Here is a 15203-nt window from a genome sequence, read left to right on the forward strand (position 1 = left end):
TTCAACTGGCTTTAGAGTCTACATTTGGTCAGGCTGGAAAGAATATTGCAGATTTTTCTTACCTTTTTTGTTGCTTTTGTTTTGAGACAAGCCCTCAATGTATAATGCTACCTGGCCTGGAACTCACTCTATGGAGCAGACTGGCCTCCAACTCAGATGTGCCTGCCTCTGACTCTCCTGTGCTATTATACCCAGCTTTTGGACTCGCTATGTAACCCTGGCCAGCCTGGAACATACCACTTAGACCAGGCTGCCCTTAAAATAGCAGCGATCCTCCTGCCTCTGCCTCCTGAATACTGGGATTACACACTCAGCTACAGTGGACTGTATAGGACCCAACCTAGAATACCTCAGGGGCCACTGAGAGGAGTCAAGGCAAGAGCACGAATGCTCAGCTTTACAGAGAGCGACTGCCCCCTAGCCAATACTGCAAAGCAATCTTTTACGGCCAGACATTTGGAAGGAAAGAAAACATTTGCCACCAATGTGCCCCTTCCCCGGTCACTTACAGCCTGTGTTGCAAGCAGATTTGTCTAGAGTATCTAAAGGATATAACTGGAATGTTTCACACCAGAAGTCGTGGGTCTCCAGTGTCTGTGAAGAGATTTCCCCAGTATGGGTTCCAGAAGGAAATGAAATTCAAGAAAGTGAGAGTCCTATACGGTCACCTCGAGAACAGAGGTCTTACTTAGCCACATCCTCAGAGACCCAAATCTGTGTGGCAGATAACCAATGACAGAACTTCACAGACACACAGGGCTGGCATCAGCTGGGTCCCTCCACCAAGGTCTGCCAGGAGAGCCGACAGGTGCCTCCACCAAGCTGAAGTAGAGACTCAGTGGCTCCAAGGTTCACGGAAGGACCCAGTCCTCACAGGCGACCCCAGACACATCCTGCAAAAGCCAGTCTTCTTTCTACAGAATGCTGGTAAAAAGGCCTCTGCACCCAGAGGTTTAACTATAACAGTGCCCTGGACCCCAGACTTAAAAAGCACCTAGCACACAATTACAAAAATTCTCAGGACAAACGATTCAGATCTCAAGGTTGCTTATGCCTACGAATGTTCTAGAAGGAATGAAATGAAGGATGTTACTGGCCGTGAGCAGTTCCTTTTTCTTCTGTGGTCCTGAGTCCATTAGAAGCAAAGGAAACAAATGAGCGAATCCCATGAGGGTCCAGCTGGCAAGCAGGGAATGTGGGATTCGGCTGGACTCTGGAACGATCTTCAGGGCCCACCCGGGAAGTTCTTAGCATCAAACTCCAAGGACAGCTTGCAGCTCCATCCGAGTCTTTCTGGAAAGGCTAGGGTTAGTCTCCATTGAAGTCCAGAGAGGAGAACGAGTTCTCAGGACGTCTATGGGTACCTTCATTCAGAAGTACAATGGTCAGGGGTAGGGGTGGGCTCAGGGTCCCCAGCACCATACAAAACAGAAATAGACAGGGACACAATGGACAGAGAGCTCCTGGGGTCCCTAGGATCCAAAACTCTGAAGCCCAAGTGTACACAATGACAAGAGACAGCACTTGTTAACCAGGTCACCACTCACCCCAAATGACATGAAATAAAGGTCACATTTGGGAGGACAAAGATATTGCACACAGTGCTCACCCACCAGCCATTTTAAACCTCCTTAAAAACATCAAGTGCTCCCTTCAAAGTTCTGATAAACTTGACTCCATCTGCCTTTATTTAAAAACCTTACAAAAGATATATTTAAATGTTTGGGGAAAAAAAATCAACTTTATGTTCTATGCACAGATAAACTTACCCAACTACACGGCTAACAGGGGTATATCTGTTGTTTAAAAAATGTTTTCCCACTGGCCATCTACGTAAGTTCTTCCCCTCCAATGGCTCCTAAGGTGGACACACAGTGGGAAACACCAGGTGTGGCATTTTTGCTCAGTTTATTGGGAGGGTTAGGGTTTCCATGGGGTTGCCGGCTCTTTTCATCTTTTGCTGTCTTCTGACGTGATTAGCTGGTTGGAGAACTGGTAGCTGACCTTCACTTTTCGTTGGAGCGGTCAAAATTCTCGAGCACCCTGTTGAGGCGGATGTTGAGCAATCTCACCTGGTTCTCTAGGTGTTCAAGCTTCTCCTCTACACTGGGGCTGCAGAGGCCACCAGCGCTGCCTCGCCAGTAGCCCATGGGCCCTGTCATGAAATAGATGGCCACCACGATGCAGAGCGGCAGCACGGCGTGCTCGGGCTCCCCCTCGTACTTATGGAGGATGTACACGCAGGACATGGAGAACAGGATGACACGCACAAGCCAGAAGAAGCGGCCAAACACCAGGTGGAGGAGGCTGAAGGTGAAGCCCAAGGTCAGAGACAAGAACCAGTAGGCCAGGAGAACCACACCAACCAGCACCAGGGCCCGGGTGGGACTGTTGGATACAGAGGCTGGGCTGAAGTACTGTGACAGGTTAGACACTGCAAAACAGAGGACAGGGACAGTTATTCCCTTGTGGTCAGGACCTTCTCTAAAAGCTGTTAGGACAGATGGGCTCTGGGACTGGACCCATAGGCTCCTGTCACAATGCAACACAATGAAAGTAAAATAAAGCAAATACTTGAGGGGACACAGGTGGTCTCTCGGGACTATTAAGTCTCCTCATGAGTTTAAAACACCTTCTATGGGGCTAGAGAGATGGCCCAGTACTTAAAAGCATTGGCTACTCTTGCAAGGACCCAGTTTGATTTCCAGCAACCACATGGTGGTTCACAACAACCTGTAACTCCAGAGACAGGGGAACGTCAGATAGATCCGTGGGTTCTGCATACACGAGGTGCACAGAAGTACATGCAGACAAAACACCCATAACACATAAAAACAAATAATTAATAAATCTCAAAAAATATTTTTACAAGCTGGGTAGTGGCAGCTCACACCTTTAACCCCCGCAGACGGATTTCTGAGAGTTCGAGGCCAACCTGATCTACAGAATGTTCCAGGACAGTTGGACTACAGAGAGACCCATTTTTATAAAAATGGTGCTGGAGGTCAAACTCAAGTCCCCATATTTACAAGGAGCTGGTTACAGTGGTTCACATCTGTCATTCCAGCACTCAGGAAGCCGAGGCAAGAGGATCAGATGTTCAAAGTCCTCCTTGGTTCCACCACAGTGAGTTTGAGACTAGTGTGGAGTGCAGGTGACCCTGTCTCATAAACAAAGCAAAATTACAGCTGCAAAACCAAGAATATCAGCAAAACAGAAACAGTAAAATCGATGTCAACATTTTGAGATGGGATGGGGAGTCCTCATGTAGACCAGGCTGGCCTTGAAGTCAGAGATCTGCCTGTCTCTGAGTATGGGGATTAAGGCAAGAGCCACCATGCCAGGGTAAATTTCACCAACTTCTCTTTCTTTCTTTTCTCTTTCTTTCTTTCTTTCTTTCTTTCTTTCTTTCTTTCTTTCTTTTTTCTTTCTTTTTTCTTTCTTTCTTTCCTTCCTTCCTTCCTTCCTGTCTTTCTTTAAAGAGGTAACTCCTTTTTTTAATGATTTATTTATTTATGTGTTTGAGTACACTGTAGCTGTCTTCATTCACACCAGAAGAGGGCATCTGATGGTTGTGAGCCACCGTGTGGTTGCTGGGATTTAAACTTAGGACCTCTGGAAGAGCAGTTGGTGCTTTTAACCACCGAGCCGTCTCTCCAGCTCTAAGACCAATTTCTTTTCCCAGTAACCAGACCAGTGGAGTGCCTCTATATACCTCAAAGCTTACTGCTATCAAACCGATCTGAGCAGAGGGGTCTCCATGGTAACTAACACTCTGAAAAGCGATGGGGAAGGAAGTGCTTGGGGGCTGAGGGCAGCCATCTTTAGATGGTCCTGGTTCTGAGCTCCAGTCATGGCTCCCAAAGGACTTCGGGTGCCCTGCAGCTTATTTAAACCAAGAGGGAGACTCACAGCACAGAAACAAGGTAGCTCACCTCCCCCACCAGCTACTCTCGGGTGATCGCACCTGGCCAAGTTTCCTCAGTGATGCCTGGGGTCCTGAGCTATCCTGCTCTGCCGTTTCCCAGCCCAAGCTGCATGCAACTCCTTGCAATCCGGTTTATCTCCACACGCTCACTGCCCAGGGATGGTAACCTGGAGTTGCACAATCCCAGCAGGTCATGGCTGAGGCAGCCTCACAGGATTGCACATGGTTGCAATGTTTGGGGATGTGTTGACTCATCTCGGTCCCAAGGGGGCCTCATGCCTCACAGAATCCTGAGGGCCACCTGTCTACCTCCTCTTCACTACCTGAGTAGCAAGGTGGCAAGAACTGGTTGTGTGGCCTTTCAAAAGTTAAACTCTGGGATTCCAGGCTGGAAGTGGGGTAGGTGGTGAAGAACAGACAATTGTGGTGGTGTGTGGGCCCCGGCCTGTGCAGCCTGGCTTCACCGTGAGCCCTGGTCCTGAATCTGTAAAGGATGCCCAGGGCTAACGGGTTCTGAGAGGATCCTGTTACACCACTATATCTGCTTTCTGGCTCTGCCACAACTGACCCCCATTCACCAGGTAGCTGATGATCATTAGATGGTGAAATTCATCCCCTCTCCCAGCTCCAGAAGCCAAAAGTTCAAGTCCAGGGCTGTGCTCCCAAAGCCTGCTGTCCTCCGATTCCTCCACTCACACTTTTCTCTCTACTGTGTCTCTGGCTATGCTGAAACACAGCTCTGAGTACACATGCGTGACAGTTCTTAGGAGCCTCTTCCGCCCTCCTCTGGCTTCCGGGGGCTCCAGGTGGCCCAGGACATCATCATTGCAGGCTCTGCCTCCACCATCCATCTACACAACCTTTACTATTTTTTTTTTTTTTTAACTTTTTCAAAACAAGGTTTGTCTGTGTGACAGCCCTGGCCATCCTGGAACTCGCTCTGACCAGGCTGGCCTCAAACTCACAGAAATCCGCCTGCCTCTGCCTCCCAAGTGCTGGGTTTAAAGGTGTGTGCCATCACCTCCCGGGTACTCGCAACACTTTTGAAGCTTCACGGACACAGGTTCAGCTATGAAAGAGAAAATGCTCCTTCCTCCCCGTGGTGCTCCATACCCTCAGCCCTCTCATGTACTCTCAGCTGGGGACACAGAGACACCCTACACAGCGAGATCGTCCCTCAAAACAAAAAGCACTCAACTGAACCTCCCTGCATGAGCATCCCCATACCTACCGTCGAGCCCAAGGACTTCTAATAGCTCCATCCAAATTTTCCATAACGTCTCTAAGAACATATCCACTCCCTGTACGAATCGTTCAGTCAGTCTGGACAGCAACTGCAGGGACGAGAAGACAGGAAAGAATCAACCAATCCACCGTCGTCCCAAGCTACCCAGGCACCAACGTGTGAGTTTGGGAGAGGACTCGACAGAAAAACCAGGAGCTGCCTCATAGGCAGTCTGTGGCCTGCTGGTTCACCACCATGTAGAATGAGGAAAGCCCCTCTTCTACATGCATGCACATGCGCGCGCACACACACACATAAGCACATTCGCGCTCTCTCTCTCTCTCTCTCTCTCTCTCTCTCTCCCTCTCTCTCTCTCTCTCTCTCTCTCAAACTAATCTTAAAAAAGAAAACCATGAAAAGTCAGGCATAGTGGTGTTCTCCTTTAATCCTAATGCTCTGGGGACAGGGGCAGGTAGACTCTGTGAGTTCAAAGCCAGCCTGGTCGACATATACACAGTGAGTTCTGGGATAGATAGAACTTGCATATTGAGATTTTGTTTTTCAGAGAGAGAGAGAGAAAGAGACAGAGAGAGAGAGAACAGAAAAAGAAAGAACAAGAACAAGAGAGGGAGGAAGGGAGGAAGCAGGCAGAAGGCAGCAGTTCAGTTTTTTTTTTGTTTTTTTTTCTTTTTTTTCGGAGCTGGGGACCGAACCCAGGGCCTTGCGCTTGCTAGGCAAGCGCTCTACCACTGAGCCAAATCCCCAACCCAGCAGTTCAGTTTTTGATGGCACCAGCTATAGTGTGCAGGAGTTCTTCTAGGGTAAGCTACACTCTGAGTCATCCTGGACCTTCCAGGCCTGGTTTTCCCAGTTGGAAAATGGGACCAAGAGAGGACTGGACATAGGAAGCTGAAGAGGGTCATACGGTAGGTCACCTGGTCCACTCAGAGCAGTGAACAACAGGGTGGCAAGGCCCCAGGAAGGGCAAATCCAGACCAGAGGGTCAGCCTTTTCAGAGGCTGTGAACTGGACAGACAGGCGGGCGAGGACACGCTAGGGCAGATCCCCACCCTTTCAGCCACACGGCAGTCCCTTTGGCAAAGCTAGACACACAAGGAGACTCTCAGACTTTATGGAATTGATAGGGTTCTCCTAAATTGGAACGTGGAGCCCCTGGTCCCCACTGAGGGAATGCTTGAAGACATTAAACAGGTCTTTAAGGGGTTGGGGGTTTAACTCAGTGGTAGAGCGCTTGCCTAGCTGGGTTCGGTCCCCAGCTCCGGAAAAAAAAGAACAAAAAAACAAAACAAAACAAAACAAAACAAAACAAAACAAAACAAAACAGGTCTTTAAAGAAGTGATTTGGTGGGGTTGGGGATTTGGCTCAGTGGTAGAGCGCTTGCCTAGCAAGCACAAGGCCCTGGGTTCGGTCCCCAGCTCCGAAAAAAAGAAAAGAAAAAAAAAAAAGTGATTTGGTGACAATAAAACCATTAGGGTAGGCCAAGTCTAATAGGGCAGATGTGTGTCAGAGGGACAGGCTTGTCATCCCAGCCACTCTGTCATCCCAGTCACTGAGGAGGCTGAGGCAGGTGTGTGGAGGGAGCGGGGAGCCGGGGGTGGGGGGACAGGATGAGGGGAAGTGTCTGCCCACACCAAGGCTGGCAGAGTGAAGAGCCTACGATCCCATGATCCACAGGAGGCAAGAAGGAAGGAAACCTGGTTCAGCACGACTCAGCAGCGGGGGTTGACTCGGTCGTCTAGAGTCCGCCATCGCGAGGTTTATTTTAGGCATATTTAAGTAAGTACAATTTGCAAAGGTGGTTTCCTGGTGTAACACAATCCTGTGTGTTCAAGGAAGCATGAAAATTACACCAAAACTATTCTCAAAGCACGTGTCGCTTCTTCCATGAGGATGAGCTTTATAGATAGGCTTCGCGGGTTTGTTTTTTAGAGACAGGGTTTCTCTGTACACCAGGCTGGCCTTGAACTCACAGAGATTGGCCTGCTGGGACTAAAAGTCTGCAGTATTATTTTCTTAATGGCCTAGGGGAAGATCTGGTGTGGTCTCCGTCATACACAGGAGACCATCTGGGCTATCAATCACCTCTGTTCCTGTTTGTGGGAGCCTGGGGAAACCCCTGGCCATACAGAAAACAAGGAGATCATCTAGACTGTGGGCACCTCCAGTCCTGGTTGTGGTAGCTTGTGAGGAACCAGGTATCACTTGGCCCTACACCCTACCAACCTCCATTAGCAGCCCTCTGGGCAGAAAACACAAAAAGAACACCCTGTATTTAACATGCCTGGCTTCCCCAGTGTTTATCCGTGAGAACAAGGACCTTTGTGTTCCCAAACAGGCAGAAAGATTGCAAGTTCAAAACCTGCCTTGGACTAAAGAATGAGTCCCAGGCCAATCAGGATATTTTAGTGAGATCCTCAAATAAAAACAGTTGGGCGTGTAGCTCAGTGGTAGAATATTTGCCCGGCACACATGAGGTCCTGGGCCTCTTGTTAAAAAAAAAAGAAAAAAGTCAGACGGTGGGGGCTCACATCTTTGATCCCAGCACACAGGGAGGCAGAGGCAGGTGGATTTCTATGAGTTCAAGGCCAGCAGGGTCTACAGAGTTCTAGAACAGCCAGGGCTACAACAGAGAAACCCTGTCTGGGTGAAAACAAAATCAAAATCAAGCAAACAGAGACACTCTTCTGACAGCTCTCAGGATTGAGAGCGAAGCGCCTGCAGGCACATTCTTGGGTCCAGGGGAAGCCAGCCGACCAGAACAAGGACCTCAGATTTCTGGCATCAGAGCAGTGAGAGACCTGCACTCTCTTGTTCTCAGCACCCGCTGGGGTACTGGGTTCCTGGCGAGTGACTGTGAGACCAGAGCCAGTAGATACCAGGTGAGAGAGCTGTCCTACATCAGACTCCAAATTCGTCAGTTCAGGGGACTGGGGGACATAGCATGGCAACTATGTGGCTGGTCAACAAAGGGTTGTAGAACCATAGAAACGGGGTGTTGCCACTAAAGAAAAAGTGCTTATCACAGGAGAAGCACGCATGAGGGGCAGAAGGGAATGGGGTGTCAGGATTAAAGTCAGGTCAGCAGGCATGCACAGCAGGCGCCTCGACCCTCTCCAGGACAACTTCAAATTTCCCTGCTTCCACACATTCAGAGCTGGGATTACCCAACATGCCCGGCTTTATTTCCTTTTAAGATTAGGTCTCATGTGTCCTACTTTTCCAGGTGTTTGGGAGATAGGCCTCAAACTTTGAGAGACACCCTCCGTCCCACCCAACTCCACCCCTGCATCAGCCTCCTGGGTGCTGAGATTGCAGGCATGCAGGCTGCTTCTCACCTTAGCCCCTCCACCATGTACATACACTCTACTTCTAGGGGATCTGACACCCCTTTCTACCATCCAAAGGCCTGATGTGGGCCACTTGCTCAAGTACATATACTCACATATACTCATTATTAAAAATAAATCTTTAAAAAAAAAAACATGGCGAGTGCTCGAATAATGACAGCCATGATTCAAGTGGTGCGAGCATGCTCAGACACACAGACACACACACACACACACACACACACAGATACACATGGTGATGCACTTCTTTAATCCCAGCACTCGGGAGGCAGAGGCAAGTGGCTCTCTGAGTTTGAGGCCAGCCTGGGGTACCCAGAGCAACCCTGTCTTGAAAAAACAAACTAGGGGCTGGAGAGATGGCTCAGCGGTCAAGAGCACTGACTGCTCTTCCAGAGGTCCTGAGTTCAAATCCCAGCAACCACAGGGTGGCTCACAACCATCTGTAATGAGATCTGATGCCCTCTTCTGGTGTGTCTGAAGACAGCGACAGTGTACTCACATACATAAATAAATTAAAAAAAAAACAAACTAATAATAATAATAATCCCTTTAAAAGAGGCCCCCCCTGGGGGAGCCTAGTATTATGTAGTTCAGAATGGCTTCAACTTCCTGTGTAGCTGAGGCTGACCTTCAATTAGCAATCCTCCTGCCTCCACAACCTCAGTGCCAGGATTACAGGTGTATGTTACAGGCCCAGCCTGGCAACATAGCCACTTGTAACATCTACAGCGGAAGCCGTCTGTGTGCACACACAACAGTCTGCACGCTAAGGTCCCATTCTGGTCCCATCTGGAGGGACACACTCCAGTGGACTCAATCATACACAGCCTTCGCTCCCTGCCACCCTTCAAAAGCAGCCAAGCAAGGTGCCAGACTACTCAAAGGGCGAGCAGGGCCAAGCAAGGTGCCAGATGGGACTCAAAGGGCGAGCAGGGCCTAGTTCCCTTTATGTGAAAACCCAAATAGGGAAATCTGTAGAGATGGAGTCGGGCAGGTGCTGGCTGCAGGGAAGGGTAACAACTGCTTAGTCCATACTGAGTTTCCTTTGGGGGCAATGGTGTGTGACCCTGTTCCTATGCTTAAAGTTACAGAACTGAGTGAAAACAGTAAACTATGGGCCAATGTGTATTTTATTACCATCACTAGAAAAAAATTAAGGGGCTAGAGGTATAATCACATTGGTACTGTGCTTGCCTTTATTCAGAGAGCCCTGGGTTCAATCTCAAGTATGCCATGAGCTGGGTACAGTGGCTCATGCTTGAACACCCAGTACTTAGGAGCTGGAGGCAAGAACAGTTGGGAGTTCAAACCCAGCCAAGGGAAGGCTTGCTAAGCACGCATGACGACCTCAGTTTCAAGCCCTGGGAACCCACCTAAAAAGCCAGGTGTGGCCATGCACAGTGTTGTAGGAGTGGAGACAGGAGGATCGCTGTTACCACAGCAGTTCCAGGTTAAGTGAGAGAACCGGTTTCAAGGGAAGAAGGCAGAGGTCTGAATTTGAAGCCAGAGAGAGAGAGAGAGAGAGAGAGAGAGAGAGAGAGAGAGAGAGAGAGAGAGAGAGAGAGAGAGAGCGCTCACACTGGGGTATCGACTTCCTCTCTGTCTCATTTGGGCAGAGAGAGAATGTGGAGAGTGGGGTGTGACGGGGCTGTAGACACCACATACTGAATACCTGCTCAGCAGAGACAGGAAACATGTACATATGAAAGGCCGTTGCCTAATAGGAGTGCTGTGAGAATGTTGGTTTCTTTTAAAAGCACAGAACTATTGTAAGAATACGTTTGGTTTTAACCCTAGGTGTGGGGATAGGGGCTGCTCTGCAGCGGGTGATGGTGATTCGCCTCGTGCTCTAACAGGGTCGCTGTTTTGTCGGCTACAGATAGTTTCTGTGAATGTGCGATGTTTGGAAGTCTGGGGACTTTTCAAAGGCTAGAGCCCAGACAGGTGTGTGGCTGGTCGATGGTTGGATGCTGTTGGCTGCAATCTGTCAAGCAGCCGCCCACAGAGAAATGAGAAGTAGATATCCTAACGGCAAATATCAAACTTGCCCCAAGGAACTTGAGGCCCCTAATCAGCAGGAAGTGGTCTAATGATGATGACCCCTTTTTTCCCTTCCTAATGTTGACCTTCCTTCTACATTTCTCCCAACAGTTACCTGGCAACAGCAGGTAGGCCTGGCTTGCTATCAAGGGCTGTTTAGCCCCTCCTCGATCTCTCTGCCCCTTCTAATTCTCTGACCCCTTTCTCCCTCCCCCCACGTTTCTGACCCGCCTTTCCTCCTCCTCCCCCGCCTCCCTCCCTTGAGTCATCTGGCTGGTACCTCAGGGGGAAGAGATGCCTCAGCATGGACCCGCTGAGGCACCCCTCCCACCTCACCATACCCTGCTCTAGAAAACATATCCTGGCTTTTTTTATAAAACACAACATCCAGTGTTAGGGGGTTGAAAGGGAAGAAGTGAAGGGCTGGAACAGAGAAAGGAATCCACGAAGTAGCAAATGCCAGCTCCATAGTAGAGCGACAACTCCTTCATTCACTGACCGTTACTAAATAGACTGAGTGTTCCAGTGGTAGCCCAACCCCGAGAGCCTAGCATGCGGGAGATGGAAGAGTTCAGACCCCAGACCCAAAACTACTGCTGCTATGTAACTATTCAGCAGCTGGAACATGAATGACCGTAATACAAAGCATCCACCAAGGAGGCTGGAAGGACGGCGCGGCGGTTAAAAATTCATGCGGCTATTACCTAGGACTGAGTTTGGTTCCCAGCACCCACGGCACGGCAGACAGCTCACAACTGCCAGGAGCTCCAGCTCTGGGGCATCGAGGCTCTCTTCTGGTTTCTGTGGGCAACTGCACTCACGTGTATCATCACACACATATGTGTAATTAAAAATATGGAGAGATGGCTCAAAGGTTGAGAGCAGTACCTGCTCTGCCAGAGGTCCCGAGTTCAATTCCCAGCAACCACATGGTGGCTCACGACCATCTGTAATGGGATCTGATGCCCTCTTCTGGCCTGCAGGCGTACATGCAGGCAAAACACTATAAATAGATAGTAAATCTTTATAAAAAATACATAATAAAAAGAAATAGAAACACACCCAGGCTTGGCTGCATACACCTTTAATCTCAGCACTTGGGAAGCAGAGGCAAGTGGATCTCTTCTGAGTTAAGAGTCCAGCCTGGCCTACATAGAGAATTCTAGGCCTACAAAGAGAGACCCAATCTCAAAATAAAAAAAAAAAAAAAAAAGACAATTTGAATTCTTAATGTTCTTCTCCCTCATGTTAAGGACCAAGAAAAACTTTCATGTTTTAAACCTCTAAATACCGCCAGCAGGTCTAAGCAATGCTCCACTAAATTAATTTACAACCTAGAAATGCCATGAACGAACTTTGAACGCCCGGATTCTGGGCCAGGAAGGAACCAGCAGCCTCAACACATAACAAAAAAACTATTGTTCCCATCCCCACTTAACAGACAAGAGAAACTGAGGTTTAGAGCTTCGAAACCAGGGACAGGCAAGATGGCTCAGCGGGTAAAGGTTCTGCTTGCCACAGAGCTGATGACCGATAATGATTCTCAAGACCCACATGGTGGAAGCAGAGAACTTGAAAGATGCCTTAAAGCGGTCTTCTGACTTTTGTACGTACGTTTGCACACAAGTGCACACATGCGCACACAATCGACAAATAAATATTATAGAAAGTATTTAAAAGTGAAGTCACTGGGACTGGGGAGATAAAACTCGGGCGATAAGGAGCTTCTTGTGCAACCACGAGGACTTGGGTTCCAGAATAAGGACCCGAGTATACTCTCAAGAATACTTGGAATCCAGTGCCGAGGAAATAGAGTAGGAAGATCCCAGAGGCCCACTGGCCGGCCAGCCTGGCCTAATCTTCAAACTTCTGGGCAATAAAGGAACTTGTCTCAAAATACAAAGGTGGATGGCTCCTTAAGTTGAACACCCGAGGCTGACCTCTGGACTACACACACACACACACACACACACACACACACACACACACACACACACACACACACACACACACACCAAGTGAAGTCACCGGCCTAACCTCATCCGGCTGAAAAGAGGGAGCGCCCCAACTTGGACCCAAAGTTCTCTGGACTCCACAACCCCGAGACCAGAGCCCAGGAAGGAAACGAGAGAAAAGCCAAAGAACCGCGTGCATCTTGACTTCTCTTTTCTCAGTACCGTGTACCCAACGTAGGTGCCACGGCGGAGCTTGGGGGGAGCTCCTTGGTGGAGGGGTTCACCCTAGTGCCGGAGGCTCCCAAGCTAAACCAAAGGCTCCAACCAAGAAGTCCTCCACCCCCACTCCCACCCCCAAACACACAGTAGGCGATCAGGTGGCCAAAGCAATAGCTCAGACCCCATCACTCCCTAGAAAGGAGAACTCGGCCCAGATATCTCCGAAGCAAGGGATGGAAGGCAGAGAAGGCCCACGGGGCCGGGCCGCGCGGGGACCCGGACATCTCCAGTGCCTGGCTCATAGTGGTCGACTATTGAGACGCGGCGGGTAGCGCGCGGGCGTCACGCGCTCCCGGGGGCCGCGCTCGGTCCAGGCTGCAGCAGGCCGCGACCGTCCCCAGCCCGGGTGCCCCCCCACCAACGGTCTCTGGGCCCCGCAAGGTGACCGCGGGCGCGCCGCCCACCTTCTGAGCCGCGCGCACGTTGTCCTCTCCGAAGAGGCTGCTCACGCTCTGGGAGAAGCTGCTCGTCGCGCGCCGGTGGCTGTTCTTGTCCGCAGCCCCGCGGCCCCGAGCCCCCTGCGCTCCAGGAGCCACCAGCGACAGCAGCAGCAGGGTCAGAAGTAGAACGGACAGCAGCACCCGCAGCCCGACCAGGACCCGGGCCCAGGGCTCCTGGGACGCGCGCGCGCCCATGTTCGGCCAAGGGAGGAGGGTCGGGGGGCTGAAAGGGGGGAGAAGGCGGAGCACACCGCCAGCGAGTGCTCCGGGCCGCACCGCGTGGGCGCGCCGTCGCCCCGCCCCGCCTTGCAGCCCCGCCCCGCCCCGCGCACGAAGCCCCGCCTCCGCCCGCAGCCCCCGGGGGCCGCCTCCCTCTGCAACCCTGGAGCTGATAGTAACGACTCTGCTGCACAAGGTAGAGCCTGTGGGGCTTGCAAAGGCTCTCTCCTGGTCTGGGCCGGTTCCTTTCAAGCGTTTGAAAAACCGAAGGGCAGGTGTGTGTCACCTCCCCGCAGCCCAAAAGCAGGCCGCGCGGAGCACACGTTCTTTCGTTCTCAGGCCCCTCCTGCACCCATGGCACTTCCGAGGCATAAAGTGGTCGGAGAGGGGAAGCTGGTGGTGGGACAGGGAAGGAGAGCTGATGTGAGAAGAGGGAGCTGGAGCAGTGTTTTAGCTTCGTGCAGTCCCATATATAAAGGATTTGAGGGGATCAGGGGTTGTTCCTCGGGACTCATCAAAAGAGGTTGGGAGGGGGAGGGTGTCTAGAGTTGTTCCCGCCACTCAACTCTGGTGTCAGGAAGTACGCGCGCCACCTACAAGGACTTAAAGGAGCAAAGAGCTAGAGTCCACATTTACAGGTGTGTAGGGATGAGAGGAATTTACAATCCAAAATTCAGGACTTCCTACGGGAAAAGCTACTGAGCTTTATGAACGTCCACGGCAGGCAAGACCACCAGGGGAGTATGAGATTGAAAGATTTAAGGGCCACAATAACCGTATTACAGGCGACGTGTGGTGCATTCCTGTAAGTCCAACCCTAGAGAGGCTGAAGGAGGAAGGCTAGTCTGACAGCTGACCTAGTTATACCCTGAGTCTCATACAGCCTGCCCTATACAGTAGGACCCTGTTTCAAATAAGAGGACGGGAAAAGGAGGAGGAAGAGCTGGGCGGTGGTGGAGGCTCATGTCTCTAAACCCAGCACTGGGAGGCAGAGGCAGGTGGATTTCTGTCATTTCCAGGCCATCAAGTAAAGATTTTTGCTGCCAAGTCTGACAACCTGATTTCTATCCCTGGGACCTACATAGTGAAAAGCAGAAACTGACAGCACAAACTCCATTGACTTTCACCTGCTCACAGGCACGCAACACTTCACTTTATTGTTTGAGTTCTGTTGTTGTTGTTTTGTTTTGTTTTGTTTTCTTTTTTTGGTTTTTCATTTTGTTTTGTTTCTTTGTTTTTGTTTTTGTTTTTTTGAGACAGGGTTTCTCTGTGCTAGCCCTGGCTGTCCTGGAACGAACTCTATAGACCAGACTGGTCTTGAATTCACAGAGATTCGCCTGCCTCTGCCTCCTGAGAACTGGGACTAAAGGCGTGCGCCACCACTGCCTGCCACAGTAATAATTCGTAAAGGAAATTTTTTTAAAGATCTGGAGAGGGGCTGGAGACCCAGGCTTAGTTCCCAGCGCCCATGTAGTGGCTCACAGCCATCTGTCAGCTCTACTCCACCAGAAATGACAGCCTCTTCTGACCTCTGTGGACACCAGGCATACATGTGGCACATGTGCATTTACATAGGCAAAACATTCATAAAAATGAATAAACTCTGCTTTTGTTTTTTTTTTAAGACTTATTCATTTATTTTATATATGAATACACTGCAGCTGTCTTCAGACACACCAGAAGAGGGCATCAGATCCCATTACAGATAGTTGTGAGCCACCATGTGGTTGCTAGGATTTGAACTCAGG

At 50.2% G+C, this 15203-nt stretch overlaps 1 protein-coding gene across 1 annotated transcript; it reads right to left on the reverse strand.

The window, feature by feature from the left end:
• Nucleotides 1–1652: 1652 nt before the first annotated feature.
• On the reverse strand, nucleotides 1653–13526 carry Bri3bp (BRI3 binding protein). The gene is made up of 3 exons (XM_032886585.1): nucleotides 13201–13526; nucleotides 5160–5262; nucleotides 1653–2434 (listed from the first exon to the last, which is right to left on the reverse strand). The coding sequence occupies exons 1-3, from the start codon at nucleotides 13429–13431 to the stop codon at nucleotides 2007–2009; spliced, it is 762 nt and encodes a 253-aa protein (XP_032742476.1). The 5' UTR covers nucleotides 13432–13526; the 3' UTR covers nucleotides 1653–2006.
• Nucleotides 13527–15203: the final 1677 nt, after the last annotated feature.

This window comes from Rattus rattus, chromosome 16 (genome assembly GCF_011064425.1).
Source record: "Rattus rattus isolate New Zealand chromosome 16, Rrattus_CSIRO_v1, whole genome shotgun sequence".
Taxonomy (NCBI): domain Eukaryota; kingdom Metazoa; phylum Chordata; class Mammalia; order Rodentia; family Muridae; genus Rattus; species Rattus rattus.

Bases quoted from the DNA above. Each gene is read 5' to 3' on its own strand.
- Bri3bp (XM_032886585.1), bottom strand. From the start codon at position 13,431: ATGGGCGCGCGCGCGTCCCAGGAGCCCTGGGCCCGGGTCCTGGTCGGG. The intron at 5,263-13,200 runs GTGGGCGGCGCG...TCGTCCCTGCAG, and splicing joins ACGTGCGCGCGGCTCAGAAG to TTGCTGTCCAGACTGACTGA. The intron at 2,435-5,159 runs GTAGGTATGGGG...TCTGTTTTGCAG, and splicing joins AGAAGTCCTTGGGCTCGACG to TGTCTAACCTGTCACAGTAC.